The following is a 24,482-nucleotide window of genomic DNA, read 5'->3' as shown; positions in this document are numbered from 1 at the left end:
CTCGGTGTGATTTAGCCGTTAGCAAATGGAGTCCCACACCACCAACACTGTCAAAAAAAGGGAAATATTATGATCGGATAACTAGACGAATTTGATTAAAAATCCAAAAATCGAGATTTTGTAAAAAGCCTAATAAAGAGATTTTTTTTTTGCTTTTTGGAAAATCGTTGACTCAAGACGGTCTCAAAAACACAAGTTTTCAATAAAAATTAGAATTTTCACTAAAAATCGTTTTTTTGGCACATATTTTTTTTCAAATCACCTCAGCTTTTAAAACGGCTCAAAAACATTTATTCAAGACCAAATCCAGTGTTTTTTTTAAAGGTCCTATAAGCTATTGTGTTTCATATGTTTGTAGGACCTTTTCAAAAAAACTCTAGAAATCAAATGTTAGGGTTGATTTGAAAAGTTTGAAAATATTTTGAAAATGACAAAATATTCATGAATTTTCCCTTTTTCTTAAGTTTTACGTGGTTCCAAAATTCAAAATTTGCTAAAAGTCTTAAAGATCCTTATTTGATTTAAAAACAGAACTGTATGTTATGCAATGTGTTTTAAATAGTTTACAATTCCAGATTTTTTTTCAAAGGTCCTATAAACATACACCCAGAACTGGGCATCGGCATACGAGAGGATAAAGAGCACGATTCGGTAGTAAAATGGTACTGTGTGCGGACGGAGAGGATAAATCCCGAAATTACCGAGAGTACTTTACTCATGGTTCATTTTCCAAAAAAGTTCATCTATCAAAAAAAAAGTACCGGTACCGAGACTCAAACCCAAGACCTTCGGCATATTGAACCGTGCCTTTGCCATATCGGCCACCATGGTTCGGTGACTAAGTGGCGGTCGTTTGTCCATATTAGCCACTCATAGGATGAACTGTTCCAATGAACGAATGAACACGCGAGAGGACTATACTCTCGCAATATAGCACTTTCCTCACGTTTCTTTTCGTGAGGACTATCCCCTCGTTCTTTAACTTTGGGTGTATGAAACACAATACCTTATAGGATCTTTAAAAACAACTCTAGAACCAATTGTACATATTTTCAACGAAAATTTAAATTTTCAGCAATATTTTTTGTGATCTGTTTTTTTGGAGATTTTTTGGAACTTGAAGTAAAATTTGAATTGGCTCAACATATTGATAAAAAGACCACCAATCCAAAAACTAAAAAACTGAAACCAAGCATTTTTTTTTTTCACAGTGCAAACCCCACATCGCCCCATCTCATTTCCCCCTCAAATTCTCACGCTTATTTCGTCCTCTTCGTATTTTTTTCGCAAATGGTTTAACCCGCGACGTTCGCGTGCTAATCAAATTAATATCGATACGCGATGAAGGAAAAAGGCAAACAACAGCCAAAACCAACTCACCCTTTCCAGCCAGGTTATGGGAACAAACTGAACAAACGCCTCGCCGCGCGGTTGCAACGTGTAAACAAGGCCAATTAGGGGCCAGATTCAGGTGGGCAATTTTCGGAGGATTTTTCAACGCAAAAGGTTGTGCTGGGCGCGAAATTTGCAACTTGGCAACGTCAAATCATGGGTTCACCTGAGGTTTTGAGTGGGTGTGCGAGAGAGCGATTCAGGTGTGCTGTGTGGTGAGTACCTGTTGAAGTTTTTTTTTACGGGGAATGGAGAGTGTAGGTGGGATAATTTTGGTCTTTATGTTGGTGATTTTTTGCTGCTGATCAGTCCAAAAACCGTGGGAACTTCTTTAAAATAAGGTTTACAGCGATAAAGCTTATTTTTCTGAGTAAAATTACCCTTTGTACGACCACAAAGAGTTTAAAATGGATTTTTAAATCAATTTCGAAAAATTAACCTGGCGGTCCTTCTTGACAGAAAAGCTCCTACTTGACAGCTCGTTCCAAGGGGACCATAGTTGATCCATCGAAAAAATGTTGTTTTGTCAAAAAAAAATTTGCATTAAAATGAAAAAAAGTGATCAGAAATGGTTTTTAATCGTGTTTTTTACCGTTGTACATAAAAATTGACATAGGGCTTTAGTACCCAATTGAAAGCGCTTTTGACTTGTGACTTGAAATGGACTTCTTCCTTATTATGTAAATGTTTCAATATAACTCTTATGATTTTACTTTGTATTTGCATCATACTTGTGATTTTTTTCTTTTTTGACTTATTGTTGACACACTTTCCAAGTTGCCAACCAAAAAAAACTAGTTATTCAATGTGTTGTAACTGCAAAACAATAACTAATAAAATCGAAACCATAAAACACCAAATTTTGCAAACGTGCCTCACTGTTCATGCTGATTTTATCGAATTACCAACATCGAAAAATATTTAAAAAAAAAAAAACATAAACTGCTTGCAAGCTGCCCCACAAGTCTTATCAACTTTTATCGACTCCACCTTGCGGCGGCGGCGGCGGCCAATATCTGACCCGGTTTTTTTCTTCGCTCGGAAAGCCCCGCCAATTATCGCTGCAGCAGGTACCACGAACCACGTGATACTGTCGAGAGGAGAGGCCCCCAACATAACGCAGCAGCCAGCAACATAGTAATAGTTAATTGTGGGGCCTCCGCCCCGGCTCTAGGTTAATCATGATCTGGGAGGAGGGGGCTGGCTGACTGTTTTGCGTGGCTCTCGTCTGGTCTGGTCTAACTAGCATTATCGTAGCACTTGAGGCCACCGCAGTGATGCTGCTGATCCCGGGCAGACGGTAATAACAAAATTCGTGCCATTTCAATAACAAAAACTGTTAAAATAACAGAAAATGTTATGGAATCTTCTTCAAAAATCCATTTTTGCATAAGAGTTTAATAACAGTTTATGTTATCATAACAAAATTAGTTATTGGTCTGATATTGGTTGAAAGCCAAAACAACTTGGGAATAACATTTTTTGTTATGGAAAAATACCGCCAACTGTTATTGGGATGATCGGATTAGTTGTTAAAATAACAAAAAATAATAACAAAGATTTGTTCGAAGAATAACAAAAAATGTTATTAGTCTGTTATTACAATAACAATCCAATAACAAAAAAATCATAACGACGGATAACAAATCTTGTTATAAATAACATAAAATGTTATTGGTCTAGTATTTTCAAATATCAAAAAATGTTACTCCCAAGTTATTTCCGTCTACTCGGGATGCTGATGCTGGTTCGTGGCCTATTGCGTGCCCTCGACACAGATGTGTGTGCAAAATGGTCTGCAAATTGGTACAGTAGAGTTGGGGAAATTTGCAATAATTCTGAAAAATTATTCTAAAATCAAATCTGTAGATTATGAACTATTAGGAGGACTATTAGGAGCAAAATAGATACACGGGAAAATAGGCTACTAATTGATAAACATTTAATCACATTTTAACTCGATTTCAAGCAACACCCCTTCGATTTTTTTTATAAGACAACCATCATTCGCGGTAGGGTGTTCGATTCGCCTTATTCTATCGCTGTGAGTTGAGGATTGCTGCTTCGTTAATGAAGATTCGTCTGGGGGCATGCTTATTAATTTCTCGTCGCTCCATACCTTTAGTGACGTGATTGGAGCAAGGGCGTCTATGCGAAGTGTCCCTACACTCCCTACAAATTTCCGGTGCTTGGGGAGGGAAAAGGGGGTTATTTTAATTCTTAGTACCGGTATTTGAGCTCTAAAATTCGTGCAAAAAAAAACTTATGCCAACTTATGTTGAATATATTTTAATGGTCAAAAAGTGCCAACTTTTGACCTATAAGAACGTTTAGTTTTTCGCAAAGTTATGAATTTGCGAAAGCCCTTTTTGGAAAGTATCAAAAATTCTCTAAAAAAAACAAAAATCATTTAATTTGGAATTAAAGAGAGCAACTCTCTACGAAATCGGCCGATTTCGACCATTTTTATTTTTTGTTTTTTTTTTATTTGACTCAAACTTTGTGGGGGCCTTCCCTATGACCAAATATGCTATTTTGTGTCATTGGTTCACCCATACAAGTCTCCATACAATTTTGGCAGCTGTCCATACAAAAATGGTATGTAAATATTCAAACAGCTGTAACTTTTGAGTGAATTTTCTGATCAATTTGGTGTCTTCGGCAAAGTTGTAGGTATTGTTGAGGACTATTGAGAAAAAAATAGGTACACGGAAAAAAAAATTGAGGATTTTTTTATCAACTTTTTTTTCACTAAAACTCAATTTCCCAAAATACGTATTTTTTGATTTTCGAGATTTTTTGATATGTTTTAGGGGACAAAAATCCGCAACTTTTGAGCATAGAAAAACATGGTCAAAAAATCTGCCGCCGAGTTATGAATTTTTGAAAAAATAGTGATTTTTGGAAAAAATCGAATTTTTATGCAAAAACAAGTTTGACATTATTTTTTAATGCAAAATTGAATTTACAATCGAAAAGTACAGTACATATTTTTTGATAAAGGGCTCCGTTTTCTAGATATAGCCACCGAAAGTTTGATTTTAGCGAAATATTTGCAGTTTTTCAATTTTTAAAAATAGTGACCATGAGTGACCATTTCTAAAAATATATTTTTTGAAAAGTTCAGAAAATTTGCTATAAAATTGTCTAAGAGACATTGAAGATTGGACCTTTGGTTGCTGAGATACAGCGGCTTAAAGAAAACGAAAATTGAAGTTTTCTAAGTCTCACCCAAACAGCCCACCATTTTCTAATGACGATATCTCAACAACTAATAGTCCGATTTTCAATGTTAATATATGAAACATTCGTGAAATTTTCCGATCTTTTCGAAAAAAATATTATGAAAATTTTTAAATCAAGACTAGCATTTTAAATGGGCGTAATATTCAATGTTTGGCCCTTTTAAAATGTTAGTCTTGATTTTAAAATTTTCAAAGTATTTTTTTCGAAGAGATCGGAAAATTTCACGATTGTTTCATGTATTAACATTGAAAATCGGACCATTAATTGCTGAGATATCGTCATTAGAAAATGGTGGGCTGTTTGGGTGAGACTTAGAAAACTTCAATTTTCGTGTTTCTTTTTCTTTAAGCCGCTGTATCTCAGCAACCAAAGGTCCAATCTTCAATGTCTCTTAGACAATTTTATAGCAAATTTTCTGAACTTTTCAAAAAATATATTTTTAGAAATGGTCACTCATGGTCACTATTTTTAAAAATTGAAAAACTGCAAATATTTCGCTAAAATCAAACTTTCGGTGGCTATATCTAGAAAACGGAGCCCTTTATCAAAAAATATGTAAAGTACTTTTCGATTGCAAATTCAATTTTGCATTAAAAAATAATGTCAAACTTGTTTTTGCATAAAACTTCGATTTTTTCCAAAAATCACTATTTTTTCAAAAATTCATAACTCGGCGGCAGATTTTGACCATGTTTCTCTATGGCTCAAAAGTTGCGGATTTTTGTCCCCTAAAACATATCAAAAAATCTCGAAAATCAAAAAATACGTATTTTGGGAAATTGAGTTTTAGTAAAAAAAAAGTTGATAAAAAAATCCTCAAATTTTTTTTCCGTGTACCTATTTTTTTCTCAAAAGTCCTCAACAATACCTACAACGTTGCCGAAGACACCAAATTGATCAAAAAATTCACTCAAAATTTACAGCTGTTTGAATATTTACATACCATTTTTGTATGGACAGCTGCCAAAATTGTATGGAGACTTGTATGGGTGAACCAATGACACAAAATAGCATATTTGGTCATAGGGAAGGCCCCCACAAAGTTTGAGCCAAATCAAAAAATACAAATAAAATCCATCAATCCATCCAAAACCGGAGGTTTTGGTAGAGAATTGCTCAAGAGTACTTTTAAGTATTTTTAAGATTTTTTATTTTTAAATATTGTCCATCCTTGTACATCTCTAAACATTATCACAATTGAAAAGCTGAGAATGTTCTCTACATTTTTTAGACATTGTTAATGCAACATTTTTCTTGCCAAGGATTAAAATGTCATAAAATGAGTTTTTTTCAAGTGCTACTTATTCGGCCCTTGATTTTTTTGTAAACTGTGGATCTGATTTTTAACGTGAAATATTTGTTTTCGGATTTTTTAAAGTCACGATTTTTTAACATAAAAAATCAGACCAATTGTTGCCAATATATCTTCCTATTGTAAATTGAGGGCTGAATTAGTAGCACTTAGAAAAACTATTTATTCGTCATTTTAATTATTTGCAAGGGATATCTGAGCGACCAAGGTTCGGATTAACAACGTCCAAAAAAAAAGTAGAGAATTTTCTCAGTTTTTCAAATATATTTATTTCATGGATGGACGAAGATGAACACTGTTTTTAAATTAAGAAAAAAACGACTTGAAACGGTGCATTTGCAATACTTTCCGAAAATCACTATTTTTATAGTTGGTACTTTTTTTTCATGAGTAATTCTCCCCGAATTCAGGAAATAGATTTTATTTGTATTTTTTATTTTTTATTTTTTGCTTTCCTTTTGACCAGCTATTTATAAATCTGTATCGTTTGAAGAAATGTTCGATCATTTAGAAATAAATAGACCAGCGAAAAAAAATTAGGATTTTCAAAATAACTTGTTTTTACATACCTAAATTAAGGCGGTTGCAAATATTTTTCAAAGTTTATGTGGCCCCCCCTTCAAAATTGGTCTGAATAATCAGGGGGCAAAAAAAAATATTTTTTTGTAAAACTTCAAAATTTTAATGAAAATTTAAGTTTAATCAACTGAAAACCAGTTAAAATGCATTTTCCCGCGTATATAATGATATTTAGCATGTTTGAACTCATTTGAAAACATTTTAAATTTTCATGAAATACCAATGTACAGTCCCACGAAAAGTTTTTTTTTTGCGAAAAAAAAATCCGTCAATACTTCGATATTTTCAAAACTAATGATTGGAAACAACTGTACGCCTGTAAAATGCATTTTTAAACACTTTTTTCATCCAAATATTGAAATCTAGGCTTGTATTTTCAATTTTTATATTTTTCAACGAGAAGTTCAATCTTTATTGTTTTTTAAACAAAATTTTAGGAAATTTTCTGAATGCTTCTGAATTATTGTTTTGCAGAAATTTTTCAAATATTTATTTTTTTGTTAAATTTGAACTTAAAAGGATCATATCGCAAAAACAGTGCACTTTATCAAATTTTTTGCTGAGTACTTTTTGATTGAAATTTCTATGTTGTGATTTCTAGTTTTTTGTCCCCCAAAAACAAATTTATAAAAAAATACCAAGTAACTATTTTTTTTCTGCATAGTCTCATCATTAAGAGGTTACATACATGTAAATCGTCAAAAATGTTTGAGGTTGGTGTGAGCACACTAAATTTTATTTAAAATATATTTTCAGGACATTAAAATATACATTTTCATCTATCAACAAAATAAATATTAAAACATTTGGATGTGTCATTGCCGAGATATAGCTATTTTAAGTTATCAGTTTCAAAAAACGGGTACCACGATATCTCAACACTGCTTTGACCAAATCAGCTCAAAATTTTGGTGAAGACTCATTAAACCGGTCATGTATGCATGACGAAGATCGATTTTCAATAACTTCATTTTAAAAATAGATAAAAATATTTTTATGTTTTTCATATTAAATAAAACGTCAGCTTTAGATTTTTGTATTTAAAAAAAAGCAAAATTTCAAAATCGGGCTTCGTTATGCACACGGGATATGTCTTAAGAGTCCTCCCCAGATTTCAGCCAATTTGGTCCATGCCATCTCGAGTGGCACCCGTAAATAAACTCCATGTTTAGAGAAAAACGTTCACAAAGTTTGACAGTTCGCTTTGCGCATGGGAACATTGTGAACATAAATCGTCTCTTACTCAGTTCAGTCATGAAGTATCTTCGTGAAACTTTCAGGGGGGGATTGAAAATCATCTTTTTAGTAAATTTAGTGAATTTTCTGTAGTATGGAATTTTGTGATTTTCTACATGTATGTAACCCCTTAACTACAACTTTGCCGAAGAAGCCAAATCGATCGGAATTTTTGTTCAAAAGATACAGATTTTCGAATATTTATGGATGATTCTTACCAGCCAAAATTGAATAAAGACTTGTTTGGGTGCATATTCTCAATATTCCTTCCCGCCATTATGGCTGCCATATTGTGTTTGTGGAGTAATTTTTAAAAAATTCCTTGAAACTAAATTTTCGTTTTTTGCTTTCTAAGTGTTTTTGAATACCCCTGACTCAAGGTGGTTTTAAATCACTTAAGAGTGATGTTGATATTGCGGATTTAGCTCGTAGCTGGATTTTCTGGCATCTTCTCACGGTCATTGGAAACGGTCGTGGATAGACCTAGGGGTTCCCAGTTGGAGTGAAAAAATTCAATTTATAAAAAAATTATGGATTAAAATTTTGCTTTTTTATCACTTCTTCGACATCAGGAATAATTGTTTGAACATGATCGCAATTTTTTTATTCGGTCGGAAAAATATTATTTTTCTTGAAAAAACTTTCATTTTTAATCACATGATCACCCCTAATTCTGGCTCGATGCCGCCATCATGCGACCGCGTGCTCCGTTTGTTTGTCAACAAAGCTGCAGCTGGATGGTGAGACGAAGTGAGGGGGGAAGAGATTTTGACATTTTTATGCCCGCATCTGGCCCGCCGCCTATTTCGTCGGTCGTTGAGTCGCCGGTCGTTTCCAGCGACCGAGTCCAGCTAGGAACTGATCGTACAATATAAAATCTTAAAAAAATTCAAGTTGTTCACCCCACTTCCCACATTTAATGTGATTTATAAAAAAAAACTCAATGTGAAAAACTATAAAAGTTTCTACAAAGTATGATTAAAAGATTTTATACAAGCATTAAATGTCTTGGAAAGATAATTTTTTTGTAATGTTTAAACTTTTAATTTTCGATAGAAATTTCACTACACTCTACGGCCGAAACCAATTCAATTCAACAATACTCGGCCAATGTTGGGGCACGCTCCTGTTTGACGCCGCTGAAAAAAAAGCTACGTTCCAAAGCGTGCCCAAGATTTGATAAACTCCAACTAATTGGCCGATAATGACGTCTCCAGGGGGAAAACTTCCGATCCTTCGCACAAAAACGCAAAGATAGCTTTTATTTTTCTATATAAATTGTGCGGAATCCGTGCCCTTCCTCAGCAAACAATTACTAGCCTCACGGAACGTACTAATTTTCTCCCGTTCAATTTCTTTCCCTTTCATCCATTCCAGACGAGAGAGAGACGAGCCAGATTACGCACCAAAGGGACCAAGAAATGCCACCCGGCCACCATCTGGCCATGACCGACACTCAACGGGCCAGGCTCCCGGGAAGAGGCTCTGCCGGTGCAATCTAGAGACAATCTTCGCGCAATCGAGAGGGAACCAGTTGTAATAACAGTGCAACCTTCCGGAGCCCTCCGGAGTTGCAGGTTATTGTGCAGCTGCATCAATTTCCCCCAACCCCCCCAACGACGACGACGACGACGACGTGAAAGTGACCCAAATCGGTGTTCTTATGAGCGTCGTTCCGGACAACGACGCCGACCACGGACCCTACAACGAGACCCCAGCTGGAACGGTACGAGGAACCGAGGCCACAGGAAGGTGGTGGCGGTGGCACCCTAAGACGACGAGGGAGTGGCTGCGGCACCAAGATGAGTACAAATTCACCCGGAACGCCGAAAAAGTGTCGGCTCATACTGCAGCAGTGTCTGGCGATCCAGCTGACCAAGCCGGGCCATCCGCCGGAAGATTTCTGGATGTACGATAGCGGCTACACGATCTTTCAGGTGAGTTTTGCGAGTTGATACAAGTGCGACAACTTGACCATGACAATTTTAGTGGGTTCCGTTTTGTCACACGTTCATGCACGTGTACTGTTTACGTTTATAGCTCAGGATTCTGGCAAAAAAATCAACAAATTTCGGGAGACCAAAACGTGTTTGTTATTGTTTACATTGCATTTTTCTTGAAACGTCAAACGGCGGATGCGAATGGGTCCATTCATAAATTACGAGGAAACTTTTTTTAAAGTTTCAGAAATACTGTTAAATGTCATGAATAACAAATAACAAGCTGAAAATCACAGTCTGCCTATCTTTCTTCGTCTTACTCGATTACAACACGGTGTAATTTTCTAATCTGGCAAAGATCTTTTTCCGGCAGCCTCAACCGCTCACGTGCATAGTGCAATTCTTACGCATTTCATGAAACGCTCACACCACCACCCCGGCGTTAAACAGTTTACCGCAAAGCAGGTCCACTTATCCAAACATTTAAGTTGATTCTTTAATTAAGGCTTGTCATGCGCAGCCGGGTGTGTGTAGTTGGTTACGTGCAAAAAACACAACAAAGTGACGTCCGATGCCTTTTTTCTCACAGGGGTCGTCCGGGCGTGACGCCACGCGGAAAAATTGTGGAGGCGTGAAAGAAAACAAAAACAAAACGCAACGTCGAGATTCGCAAGCTGATGATGTTGTAAAACGTGCGAGTGCATTTTTCTGCACGCTACCCTGCTGAATTGCGAGGTGACGGTAGCTTGTCCGATGTCCACCCCAGCTTGAAGTTACGGATCCGCGACGGTAATTAATATGTGCCGGTGCCGAGCGTGGAGCTATCAATTCAAGACCCGTTGAATGATTCATTTTTGTTGTTTTGGCCGGTAAACGATAGCTATATGTCTGACAACGTTCAGCAGCCGGTAACCGCGGCCGGTCGTGTTGTGGTCAAGAAATATATGTCACGTTGTCCGGTAATATCTGGGCTATCAGTTTCGTTTCGCTTCAGCGTGAATGAACAAGACCAGTGAATAAGTTTAGATGGCAGATTTAGCGACTGCAATGTTGTATAAATCACACGTGAAAGAAAATTACATCTTGGACTGGGAAATAGCGTTTGAAGTCAACTGTACCCTTTCTATCAACTTTTAACTTCAAATTGTCATTTCTTTTCTATTTTATGTTTTTCTTTTCTCGCAATCACGTAGAATCAAGAGGGTGTTTGTCAAAAACACGACCAAATTCGTGTACTAAAATTAATACTGTTTTACATTGAAAAAGTGACAGAAACCAGAAAAATTACAAAACTTATTATATTCCGGAAAACACGATTATAAATTATTTATAATACGGATTTTAAAATTTCGGACTGTTAAATTCCTTTTTTTCTTTTGGTTATTTCGCAATTAATCTAATCAGTAATCATGGCCTCCATTGAAATCAGTATTTCATTTGAAACAAACTAGTTGATCTTTTTTTTTTTGAGTTCAGAACTCCTCAAAGTCCTTCCAGTTACACACCAAAAGTATCTTTGCAGTTAGTAATTTCGAAATTCAAAAATGTATCTTAAAAATAATGTATTACATCTTCCCAAGTAAATATATTACTGCAAAATTAATCCATCAATAATTAACAACTCTGCAAAAAATCTGAAAGTCTACTTACCGTATTTTCAAGCCCAGACAAATATTTGGAATTAACAATGTGATGTCAAAATGTAAACAAAATTTACATATTTTGCACATATTATTAAATAACATCCCGCTTGACCTCACCCAAGCATAATAACGATTTATTTTCAAAAGCTGAAAAAAAATCCTATCAATTTGTCTAAGAAACTTTTTCGTTCCAGAGATATAGCCATTTCAATGTCTAAATCTAATGGTCGGATTTTAAATGTCAAAAAGCTAAATTTTGTGATCTTTTAAAAAAAACTATTTTGAAATTTTTAAACTCAAGAGAAACTCAATTTCTTTTGAATGTTAGTCTTGATTTTAATAACTTCAAATTTTTTTTAGGGGTTACATACATGTTAAAAATCACAAAATTTCAAATTTCAGGAAATTCACTAATTCACTAAAAAGATGATTTTCAATCACTTCTGATAGTTTTATGAAATTATTTCGTGACTGAACTGAGTAAGATACGATTCAAGTTCACATTTTTGCCATGCGCAAAGCGAACTGTCAAACTTTGTGAACGTTTTTCTCTAAACACCAAGTTGATCCACGGGTGCCACGATATGTTGAAATGGGATGGACCAAATTGGCTGAAATTTAGGATGAAGACTCCCAAGACATATCCCGTGTGCATGACGAAGTCCGATTTTGAAATTTGAAAAAAATAAAAAAATATACATAAAAATTTAAATTACAAGCCTAGGTTTCAACATTTGGATGAAAAAAGTGCTTTGAAATGCATTTTACAGGCGTACAGTTGCTGTCCAATTTTTAGTTTTGAAAATATCGAGGTATTGACGGATTTTTTTTTCACAGAAAAAAACTTTTCGTGGGACTGTACATTGGTATTTCATGAAAATTTAAAATGTTTTCAAAGGAGTTCAAACATGCTGAATTTGATTATAAACGCGGGAAAACGCATTTCACCTGGTTTTCAGTTGATTAAACTTAAATTTTCATTAAAATTTTGAAGCTTTTAGAAAAAAATAATTTTTTTGCCTCCTGATTATTCAGGCCAACTTTGAAGCGGGGGGCAACATAAACTTTGAAAAATATTTGCAACGGCCTAATTGTGTACTCATACCAACCTCTGACATTTTTGACGATTTACATGTATGTAACCCCTTAAGCAGTTCATTTGAAATGTAAGTATAGTTTAAGTAACACTTAAAAATCAATGTTTCTTTGAAGAATTTTTTAAAAATTATCTAAGTTTTCTGAAAAAAAAAATATTTTTGGTAATAGGAACTAACGAGCAAAAAAAAAGTTTAAATTTGGACGAACCAACCTAACTATGATTTGAAAAGGCTAACTTTTTCAAAAAATGTGTACATTATTTTCGATTGAAAATGCTTGAATAGCTAGATGCAAAAAGCTGTGATTTTTTTTTTTTAGCATAAAATTCATTTTTTTCAAAAATCATTTTTTTTCAAAATTTTTTTTTTTCGAAAATTGTAACTAGGCGGCACATATTCTGCCTATACTTTTCTTTGGCTCAAAAGATGCAATTTATGGAAATATGCATAATTTTTTTTCGAAAAGTACTGAAAACGGAAGTTTTGATTAACCGAAGTTTTGTTTAAGGATAACACAGTCCAACAAGATTTTGTCTCTGAGACGAGTATATGTGTTCCTAGTAGAATTTTGCCTGCTGAATCCGAATCCGGGTCCAGAATTGCTCCAAATGGTCCCAATTTTGAGATACACCCGTTTGAAATGTTAGTTTAGACCAAAATTAGCTACTTTGTCGACTATTTTACAAAAGAACTATTGAATAAACATCTAAACCAATACATGTATCTTAAAGTTCACGTTTTCCCCTTTCTGAAACACCCCTGGTTTTCAAAATTTGATTGTTTCTACACATAGTTATAGCCATTTTAAAATTATATTTTCAGTTGGTTCTCATTCAAGTTTTTCCAACTTACATGCAAGTCAAATTCTAATTTTAAAATGGCATTAAATATGCGTAGAAACAATCAAATTTTAAAAACCAGGGGTGTTTCAGAAAGGGGAAAACGTGAACTTTAAGATACATGTATTGGTTTAGTTGTTTATTCAATAGTTCTTTTGTAAAATAGTCGACAAAGTAGCAAATTTTGGCCTAAACTAACATTTCAAACGGGTGTATCTCAAAATTGGGACCATTTGGAGCAATTCTGGACCCGGATTCGGATTCAGCAGGCAAAATTCTACTAGGAACTCATATTCTCGTCTCAGAGACAAGAAACATTTGATTTTTTGTTGAACTGTGTAATCGAATCACGAACATTTTTTTTTTTTTCTATTTTCAACATCAAATGATTTCTGGGACCTCATTTTAGTCAAATTTGAATAATATATTGCCTATGGGTAATTCTCCGCCAACTCACACAGCAGTTTCCCGAACCCAGCCTGAATTTGCAGCCTGAAATGGTGATGAGATAGAAATTTGGTGTCAAAGAGACTTTTATGTAAAATTAGACGCCCGATTTGATGACGTACTCAGAATTCCGAAAAAACGTATTTTTCATCGAGAAAAACACTAAAAAACTTTTAAAAACTCAGCCATTTTTTTTCGACTGTAAAAAACTATGGAACATGTCATTTTATAGGAAATTTAATGTACTTTTCAAATCTACATTGACCTGGAAGGGTCATTTTTTCATTTAGAACAAAATTTTTCATTTTAAAATGTCGTGTTTTTTTCTAATTTTGCAGGGTTATTTTTTAGAGTGCAACAATGTTCTACAAAGTTGTAGAGCAGACAATTACAACAAAAATGATATATAAATATAAGGGGTTTGCTTAGAAACATCACGAGCTATCGCGATTTTACGAAAAAAAAGTTTTGAAAAAGTTACTTTTTGCGTTTCTCTTTGTTTGATTTAATTACAAAATGCATTTTTTTTTTTTCAATATTTCATCGCCACAATTTTGGTTCCCATCCTGAATTTAACCATTTTGAATTACTTTAGGCTCGAAAATCAGAAGTAAGACAACTAATTACGCCTTTTTTATTCGATTATTCGAAGTGACATATATTTACACGCAGTCCAGACTCGATTATCCGAAGGCCTTGGAAAAAAATCACTTCAGATAATCGAATCTTATTACCCCTAAAGTACACTAAAGTGATTTAAAAAATGTAAATCCAATATTGCGGCAAAAATGGCGGTACAAAATTAAACCATTCAAAATTGGCAAAAATTGGGTCGCAGTCCACGAATTTGACGTTATAAATAATAAAAGCCTTTTATTATGTCATTATCCAACACAAATCATCGGATAATCGAGGATAATTTTGATTAAAAAACCGCTGCGTCATTTGTAGATGGCGCATCATGAATGATACTTTTCTTGGTTACATCTCCTGGACCTGTGGACCTGTTTTTTTTTTTGTAAAAAGGCTATGATTCCAATAGTAAAATTCAATCATATTTTCTTTCCGCGTCAAAAGTTTATTTTTTAATCACAGTGGCATATTTATTAAAATGACCCCTTATGCCCAACAATTCTATCTTGAACAAGAATCGTCCACTAGGAGAATAATCACAGCTCGCAAGTACCTACACTCTAATCAGAAGGGGCTACGTGCAGTTAATCACTGCGAAACAACAACAAAAACAACTGCGATTAATGACGGATGTGAGAAGAAAAATGCATCTTAGATCAGATTGTTGTTGGAATAATGACGTCGACCGTTTGGTTGCCTTCGTCGACGAGCTGGGAAAATCTCCGGCACACACAAACACACTTGGGCACTTGGGAAATTGCATAATTTATTCTGTCGTCTAAGTCGACAGCAGCACCAGCATGATAATAAATATTCCAAACTTCACTTTTTTTTTCCTTTTGCTGCGTTCAACACTTTGCTAAAGTAACTTCAAGTTTGGTAGGGAGACGGAGTGGAGGAGGTCCGTGATTCACTTTTATTTTCCAGTTTTTCCTGTCAGCGTAGCGATCTCGTTTTTCCACTCGCTTTAGTCACACCAACTAACCGATGCAATAGTTGTACTACCGATATATCTAGTTGAGTGGCGAAGTGATTCTCATTCGATGCAAAAAAGTAAAAAAAAACGGAAGGAAAAACGAAAGTTTTGCCCCGACGTGATGAAGCCGACCCGATAACTGTTCTCAACGCCTTGGAGACCTCCTCCTCCACCGGGAAATAGATAGTGAGAATGGTTTAGGTTTATTTTATGTTTTTCGTTTGTTTGCAGATTTTATTCAATTTTGCACTCATCGTCGAGGGAGGAAGTACGATTTTTTGCCAGATTGGTTGCTTTCCGGTGCATTGTTGGTTGTGCGATAGTCAGTGTCAGATTTGTTACAAATAAACGATGCTGGTGTGTGAGTTTGTGTGTTGCATAACGTTGGGCTCAATTGACTTACATTTGAGTATTTTGTAATCAAAACGACTCGACTTTTTTGTTGCACAATGTACATACAAATTTGTTATCTATTTATACACAATTACTTTCCATGATTCGTACACGAAAAAAAACAGTTTTGTTTATACTTTTCATTATGGTTTTGACAAACTTTGGCGGACGATTTTTTTAGACAAGTTATAAAAAAGGTAATTTTGGATTTGAAAAAAAAAATTGATAATCGATTGATTTGGTGTTTTACGCCAAAGTTGGATGTTATAAGTAGAGATTGATACACGGAAAAAATCCCGGGTTTACACATTTTATTGCGTTTTTGATAAACTTTGACGAACGATTTTTTCAAAACAAATGAAAAAAAAGTAATTTTGGATTTTTAAAATCCATCAACAAACACAGCAAAAAATCCGATGGTAAAATGGCATGCAAAAGCATGCACATCACCTTCGTCAAAATAAACACTTAATATTACACACTGCATATACAATTTTTGCAAACACAAAAAAAAGTTGCAATCGACGGGATTCAAACCCAGCACCATCATTAAGGACTGGCGCCTTAGCCCACTCGGCCATCAGACCGATAAAAAGCTTTAAAGATAAACCCATATATGAGCTTGAAATTTCGGTCAAGTAGATTTCCCATACTGATGGGCTACAAATTTCATGGAGTAAAATCACATAAAATAATGCAATATTTATTTTACACCCAGGTCTTTTATACGCAGCTGGATTACTACTTTTTAGCTGTGAATTCAAGATGTTAAATTAAAATGTTAAGTGATAGGTAAAAGAGAATGGGCAGATTGAATCTATGACATTTCCCCGAAACCCATATTACCGAAGGGACATTTCCCCGAATGCCACTTCCCCGAAAAGACACTTCCCCTAATAGTTATTTCCCCGAATTCCGTTTACCCGAATTTCCCATTTCCCCTAATCGTCCACATCCCCGAATGCAATTTTCCCGAATGGGCCACAATCCCGAATGCCACTTACCCGATTAGTCATATCCCTGAAAAGTCATTTCCCTGAATGCCATTTCCGCTTGACCGCGTTCGGGGAAATAGCATTTTAGAAGAAAAAAAAATGATGGCAATTTTTATAACATAAACCAAACGGTTCGTATTGGCCTTGAATGATCAACTTTATTTTTGGCTTCATTCGAAAGAGACGCAGCATTTTAGGGGGGAAGGGGTGTTGAATGGTTTGGTACTATTCATTCAAATACAATAAATATTTTTACAGACTTTTTTTTATATATTCTGAAAACAAATACTTTTTTCTTATAGACATTATAATAATAATGCAATAGAAGTTTTGTTATTTTTTATGATTCAAAAAACATACCGTGCGATTTTCGTAGTACAGAACCCCGTTCACACTGATCATTTTATTCACATTGCTGGTTTGGGATCTGGTGAAAAATTTAAATTAAATTTAAATTTAAATTAAGTTTGTACCAGCCTTTTTTACCTATTTGTTCGATTTTTGGGTTCTTGAACAAAATTCGAAAAAAGACAAATTTCCTTGCGAAATTCTCAAAAGCATCATCTAATTATGCGGTTCAATACAAATGTTAATTGAACAAAAAAAATCTAGTGCAGTCCAGACTCGATTTATTTCAAATAAAATAATATTTATCCGAAGGCCTCGGAAAAATTTCACGGAAAAAAAATCGATACCTAATTTTTTATTGTCGAACTTAAGTATGACGAGCATACAAAAAAGTTTTTTTTTGTATATGCAATTGTCCACGAGGGGGGGGGGGGTTGGTAACAGCTTCCCAAAAAAGTTTCCACGTGGTTTATGGATGGTCCCATATGAAAATTCGGGAAAATTAAATTTAAATAAACGGCAATTGGCGTAAGTGTCACTTCGGGGAAATGGAATTCGGGGAAATGGTATTCGGGGAAATGGCCGATTAGGGGAAATGGCATTCGGGGATATAGCCGATTAGGGGAAATGATATTCGGGGAAATGGCATTCGGGGATGTGGCTGATTAGGGGAAGTGGTATTCGGGGATGTGGTCAATTAGGGGAAATGATTTTCGGGGAAATGGCATTCGGGGAAATGTCATTCGGGGAAATGAGCTAGACCCAGGCTGACAACATTAAAGTTTCATTAATTTACCATAGAGTTATCTACGTGCGTATGTATTGCGTGTACGTACACGAAAAAGATTGAGGTTAAATTTTGTACCGTCCAGCAAAACAAATGGCGTGCTAGTGTGCGTGAGAGCGGGCTTAGATAACTCTATTACCACATTGATCACACAAAAAACTGGGGTAGAAAAGTATCCCCCGCAATCAACCGCGATCAATTTTTGACAGTTCGACACCAACGAATGATTTGATGAATTTACCGCGGTTAACCAAAATTAAATTACCAATGCAACTTTCATGAGTTCATAGGAGGGCTTTTGTTAATTTGATTTGGTTAACCGCGGTGGATTTTCTTGAAATAATTCGAACTGTCAAAAATCCACCAAAGCATCTACCACGTTGATCGCACAAAAATCTGTGGTAGAAAAGTATCCACCGGTAGATGCTTTGGTGGATTTTTGACAGTTCGAATTATTTCAAGAAAATCCACCGCGGTTAACCAAATCAAATTAACAAAAGCGCTCATGTCTCTTTTTCGCGATGAAATTATCTTCAAAAGTGGCAATCCAATCGGCCTGTGTCAGATTTATAAACAATACTAAAAATCTACCTGATTTGCTGATGAGCGCTCATTGAGCGCGAGCGCATGCGTTGAGCATGAGCGAGGACGAGCTACCTGTTAAGTCCTCATGCTCATGAATGAGCGAGCACGGATTCTGGCTCGCTCGCTCATTCGCAATACTGTATTGAATTCAAATTTTAAAAAAATGTGTCGATTTTCATCCTTGCTAAGCATTTTTTTCTTAACGGCATTATTTTGGAAACTAAAAATCCTATTTTCAATGCTGAAAAAAACCTTTGAAATGAAATTTAAATTGTCTCATTTTTTTCTGACAGAAATATCGGCCCATTCGGAAAAATATCTGAAAATACAATAAAATCCCGACAAAAAATGCAAAAACCTACATTATTATTTGGCTGATCTCTGAGCTACCAGAATTAGCAAACATAATTCGTCACTTAAAAAACATGAACAAACTTTGTTGACCTAATCAACCCACGCTATTTATTTTCTTTTCAAAAATTGCCGCGTGCTTGCCAAAATATACAATCTTCAACGTTATTGAGATGTCAATCTTCCAATGCTCATCCGCGTGGCTAGAGTCATACGCCAAACAAAGTCGAGTATTTATTGGCCAAATAGGCACTGCAAATATTCCGCACTTTCAAGGAAAAATTTGAACAACATCGACGACGACAGACCGACAAGTACCAACAGCACAAACACAAAACACATCTCGCTCGAGGGCTCATCTTTGATGATTCAAGAACACGCTGATGCGGAAAATCCACACACAACAAGCAAATACACGGAGGGAAAAAATGTCCCGCTCCCCTCAAGCGGTTATTGCATTTTTTGGGGGATCAAACACTTACCTCGAATTGGCTTCAAAATGTCAAGTGCTCGAAAGAATATTGAAGAATCTAAAACTTGAAACGGTATTTGCCAAACTCGGAAAGTCGTGCATCTGACTGTTGAAATTTATTGATTTTTAGTTAAGTCTTTTGTTCCCCTTATTTACTGGCAGTCCGGGAATGTGTGCGAAATGTGCAGACAAACGAGGGACACGTGGGCAGAATGCCAACGCTGGGGGGGTTTGTTGAGGGTTGTCATCTCTATTTGGAATCCCCTTTAGAAAAAAAAAATCAAAGTATTTTATAAAAAGATAAAAACGGAACAAAAACTAAATTTGCAGCAAGTGTTGCACATATTTCACTTGAATTTTCTTCTCGCTTTCGATGTACCGAATGATTCCGTTCAAAATCCAGATAATACACATTGCCAGTGCTAGAAGAATTTTTGGATATCATTTTCAAATAAAAAACACATAAAAATCAAAAACGTTCTTACCACAAAAAACGAACACAACAGCCAAAAATGATAATCTTTTCATCGGAAGACGACTTTGATCAACTTTATCCAGAGAAGTGATGCCAGCTGTAACTATTGCCATCAAGCTGATGAGAGCTGCAACTACGTAAAAAGTCCGATACATTTTAACACACGTCAAACTTTTCTGAAATTGTGCCTTAGTTAAGTTTGATTTTATTGAAAATTTTCACTAAATTTTACTTGAATAATACCAATCAGAAGAACCATTGAAGTTAGAATCCAAATGAGATTTTTCATTACAACAATAATTTCTCCACCGTTACCGTTGGCTGAAAATAATTTTAATGATTAGCAAACAATTTCACTCTGATCCCCACTAAACTTTCACCTATGAGTGAAACATGCTTCACAGTACTGGAAGTTCTTCCTACTACAACAACGAAAGCGTAGATTCTACCCAACTCTGGAAATAAGTTAATGGCCACCATTTTTCGGTATACAGTACTTTCCTTAATGACAACTCAATACCGACTAGCTTCTGGAGCAAGTTCTGGAGGTATAACCAATCGAGAAGTTTGCCATAAAAATAATAATTATCTCACTAAACTGTGAAGTCAAATATAAAGCACTGATTAGCTCAGATCCCTTTTGATCCTGAAATTAACACACAACAGGAAAAAATATTTAGAAATTTAATTTTAATTAAATTTTAAATCAAATTTTGAAACGATAAAGACAAATTGCCCTCTATGAATAAAATAATAATAAAAATGTCTTATTTCATACAATTTTATGAAATTTTATAAAGCTTGCACAGGGTGGGGCAACTGCCCCACCATCCTCAGAAATTTGCTCTAAATTTGGTCAGGGGTGTCCATAAACGTCCATATTACTGCCCACCTTCCTCAAGGAGCTGGGCACGCTACTGACGATAGGACAAGTATGCGATTATGGTAAATTTTGGTTGAAAAGAAATTTAAAAAGTTTTTTTATTTGAGTGAATCTCTACGTTTCCGCAAATCGATTTTTCTATGTTTTTTTTTATTGTATTAAACTATGTCAAAGAAGCTATTTTGCATACGAGGCTCCATACAATGTTGCTGGCTAAGATTTTTTTAAATAAGAAATTAAAAAATGTACACGGAAATATCCCCATTTTTATTTAACTTCTTAGCTCCAACAGCTAAATTCTCAAAATATTTTTATTTTTCATGTTTTGGGGGACTAATAAAGACATCTTCTGTGCTAGGTGGTGCAAAATCTGGTACTAAAAATATGATTATTAGAAAAAACATTTTTTGCAAAAAAGTCGGACACATCGTAAAAAAAAATCAAATTCGTTTTAAGATGCAAAATTAAATTTTCAATCGGAAATGAATGAACTTTTTTTTATTAAGTGCATTTTTTCATGTTTCTTTTTAATTAAAAAATATAAAAAATCAAGTCCATCATTTTGAAATGCCGAAAAAATGTGTTACCCCTTTCAAAAAGTTATTCATGATTCTAAAAATGCAATGTTATTTTTTGACAAGAGCAAAAAAATTCACAAAAGTTTTATTTTTATCAATGAGAATCGTTTCCGAGTTATCGTGAGTCGAAAAATGATGACACTGAGAGAAACTAATTTTTTCTACAAAGTTTTAACTTTAAGCGGCAATCACTCTGCAATCCGATAAATATAGTTAAAAACAAAAATTTCAGGAAATTTTTTAAGGTCTTCAAAACTATTTTTTGCAGGGGTGCTTTTCCTTTAAAATATATTTTCAAATTGATATTTGATTGATATTTTGATTTGATATTTTTTTTGCGAAAAATGTTATTTTTTTCAATTTGAAAATATATGTTAAAGGAAAAGTACCCCTGCAAAAAATAGTTTTGAAGATCTTAAAAAATTTCCTGAAATTTTTGTTTTTAACTATATTTATCGGATTGCAGAGTGATGGCCGCTTAAAGTTAAAACTTTGTAGAAAAAATCAGTTTCTCTCAGTGTCATCTAATAAGCCCTCATTTTTCGACTCGCGATAACTCGGAAACGATTCTCATTGATAAAAATAAAACTTTTGTGATTTTTTTTGCTCTTGTCAAAAAATAACATTGCATTTTTAGAATCATGAATAACTTTTTGAAAGGGGTAACAAATTTTTTCGGCATTTCAAAATGTTGGACATGATATTTTATATTTTTTATTAAAAAGAAACATTGAAATTCGAACCAAAAGATTTTTAGTTATTTTGAGTTGAAACATGAGGGCCGATTAGGCGAGAATAGAATATTTTTCAAAAAAAAGACTCAAAAGGTTGTAGGGGAACAGCATCTAATTTCAGCGTGCCTCTAATGTTGGCAGGTCAGAACTTTGACATTCAATTAAAGCTAATTAAAAGCATTTTCAACTGAAATCGAGTGATAAATAGCTCAATAAGAAGTGAGCAAGCAAGTTTTTATCAAAAGTTTTGCAAAATTAGTTGTTTAAATAGTGAAAATCAGAAAATTGGATGGAGTTAGGAGCGAGTGCTTCACCTACTAAACATACGAGAATTTCCCCTACCTCACCAACCAACAGTCTGATCACCAATTCAATAACCGAATGCTTTTCCTTTAATAAAGTATTTTACAATTGCAAAAAAAATACATTTTTCGGAAAAAATGCTTGATTTTGCATCTTCAATCAAATTTTGCAATTTTGTCGAAAATATTTACCAAAAAAATCTATTTTTTTAATGATATCTTTGTTACCAGATATTACTCCATCCTAGACTCTGACGTAAAAGATGCATTTTTAAGTATCCCAACACATATAAAAAATGAGAGAAAAAAAGGTATTTTGGAAATTTTTCTTTAAATAATAAAATGTCAAAAAAATCGGAAATTTGTTTTCCGTGTTCGTATTTTTTCGGAAAAGTCTTAACCATAACTAATAACTTTGTCGTAAACAGCAAATCGATCAGAAAGTTCCTTCTCAAGTTTTTTTTTAATATTAAACTTCCCATTTTGTGTGACCAGTCCACTAAATTGTATAGAGCCTTGTATAAAAAAAATATGATGAAAGATGGCTTGGGAATGCATGAATACAATCTAATTCAAAAACAATAAAAAACAAAATTAAAAATCTCGGGAAAAAAATTGCGAAATTCTAGGAAACTTGAGTAGAAACAAATTTCTCAATTTGATTAGAAATGTAATTAGCTATTTAACATATTTGCAATTAAAAAAGCATTGTTTCGGAAGAAAGACTTTAACTTTAAAAAAATAATTGCTTCAATTTTTTTTTTCAAGTCCACATAACCTTAAAAGCAAACAAAACAAGATATTAATCTAAATAAAACTTCAGTTCAACCCCGAACACCCTAACAATCTCAAACTGTCAAACCCACCGAAGCTATATGCAGCAAATCTCCGCCCAAACTCTTATCTCAGCTGCTCGACATAATCGGATTTGGTCCCTCATCCCTCCCACGTGTCCAGCCGCCAGATCTGTCTATGTCTGTCTATGTTGCTGCGTATTGTTGGCTTTAACTTAACGCCAACAACATGGCACAAATTTCACCTTTCTTCTTTAGAGCATCATTACCGGTGCGTTGCGGAAATTGTTGCTATTTTATTAACCCGTAACGCTTCTATTTTAGATTAGTCACCCGGTCCCACACCGGTCGTTGCTAAATTGGGTTAGCAATTTACTACCCGGCAACCTTACCGGTGGTTGCTGTATGGCAGTTTCATGAAAATGATTCGAAATCATTGTTTGAAGAAAATATAAAAGCTTTCACCATTTTAAATTATATTTTTTTATTGATACATAAAACATACTACAAAAACAGAAGGCGCCTTCCAGAACCACTTTGGATGCTTATTGGCCAAATGGCCAGTTAGCATGGAAACGGATACCAGAAAAATGGCCAACTTGATTATTTTTATGAAACCTTGTCATGTTGGATATTAAACTTTATGGAATTGAAAGATATGTAAATCTACGGTTATGCCGATGTTTGCTGACCCATTCTGGCCAATCTGGAACCGGTTACAGGTGGCCCCTTGGGGACACTTCCGGAATTTGAGAGAAACCCTGTAATCCGACATATCAAACTTCATGAAATTGAAAGATATGTCAATCTACGGTCATGCCGTTGTTCACTGACCCATTCTGGCCAATCTGGAACAGGTTACCGGTGGCCCCTGGGGACACTTCCGGAATATGAGAGAAATCCTATCATCCGACATATCAAACTTCATGAAATTGATAGTTATGTCAATCTACGGTCATGCCGTTGTTCGCTGACCCATTCTGGCCATTCTGGAACCGGTTACCGGTGGCCTCTTGGGGACACTTCCAGAATATGAGAGAAATCCTATCATCCGACATATCAAACTTCATGAAATTGAAAGATACCCATTTTGAATGATCATGTGAAATGGCCCGTTGATCACTTGTAAAGTGATTTTATACTTTTTCAAAATTATGGTTTATTTTAAGCTTTTATATGCTTATCTTTTTTTGTTAGTAAAAAAACTTATGATTTATCAATATTTTGATCCCCACTTTAGGATACAAATAATATGTTCAAAATATTTTATAATTAAAACAATGTCACACGTTTCAATGTGAGTGAAACTAGTAAATGTCGTCAAAACTTTCATCAAACATTTTTAGAAATATCAAAAGACGTTCAAGTTTGCCTTTGGTAGAATTCTGTAATAGATGCAAAAAAGTTTTCTTTATTAATTTGCAAGTCACCCTCAATCTTACATT

The 24,482-nt window shown here is 34.7% G+C and overlaps 1 protein-coding gene and 1 long non-coding RNA gene across 3 annotated transcripts in view; one reads left to right on the top strand and one right to left on the bottom strand.

Moving 5' to 3' along the window:
- LOC6046570 (putative uncharacterized protein DDB_G0277255) overlaps window positions 1-24,482 on the top strand; it is a 114,703-nt gene that overhangs the window by 71,899 nt on the left and 18,322 nt on the right. The window contains exon 3 of the mRNA XM_038262857.1: window positions 9,143-9,702. Within this exon, the coding sequence (XP_038118785.1) occupies window positions 9,568-9,702 (135 nt within the window). The 5' untranslated portion in view covers window positions 9,143-9,567. The remainder of the gene's footprint in view (window positions 1-9,142; window positions 9,703-24,482) is intronic.
- On the bottom strand, window positions 19,585-20,242 carry LOC119769638. Of its 2 annotated transcripts, none has more exons than XR_005278458.1 (4): window positions 20,127-20,242; window positions 19,979-20,067; window positions 19,757-19,922; window positions 19,585-19,693 (listed from the first exon to the last, which is right to left on the bottom strand). It is a non-coding gene; the product is annotated as an uncharacterized LOC119769638 (long non-coding RNA). The 2 variants fall into 2 exon arrangements; XR_005278457.1 differs by having other exon boundaries at window positions 19,990-20,067.

The sequence above is a fragment of the Culex quinquefasciatus genome, chromosome 3 (genome assembly GCF_015732765.1).
Source record: "Culex quinquefasciatus strain JHB chromosome 3, VPISU_Cqui_1.0_pri_paternal, whole genome shotgun sequence".
Classification (NCBI taxonomy): Eukaryota; Metazoa; Arthropoda; class Insecta; order Diptera; family Culicidae; genus Culex; species Culex quinquefasciatus.
The sequence above is the reverse complement of the archived record's forward strand: the minus strand, read 5'-3'. Positions and strand labels throughout refer to the sequence as shown.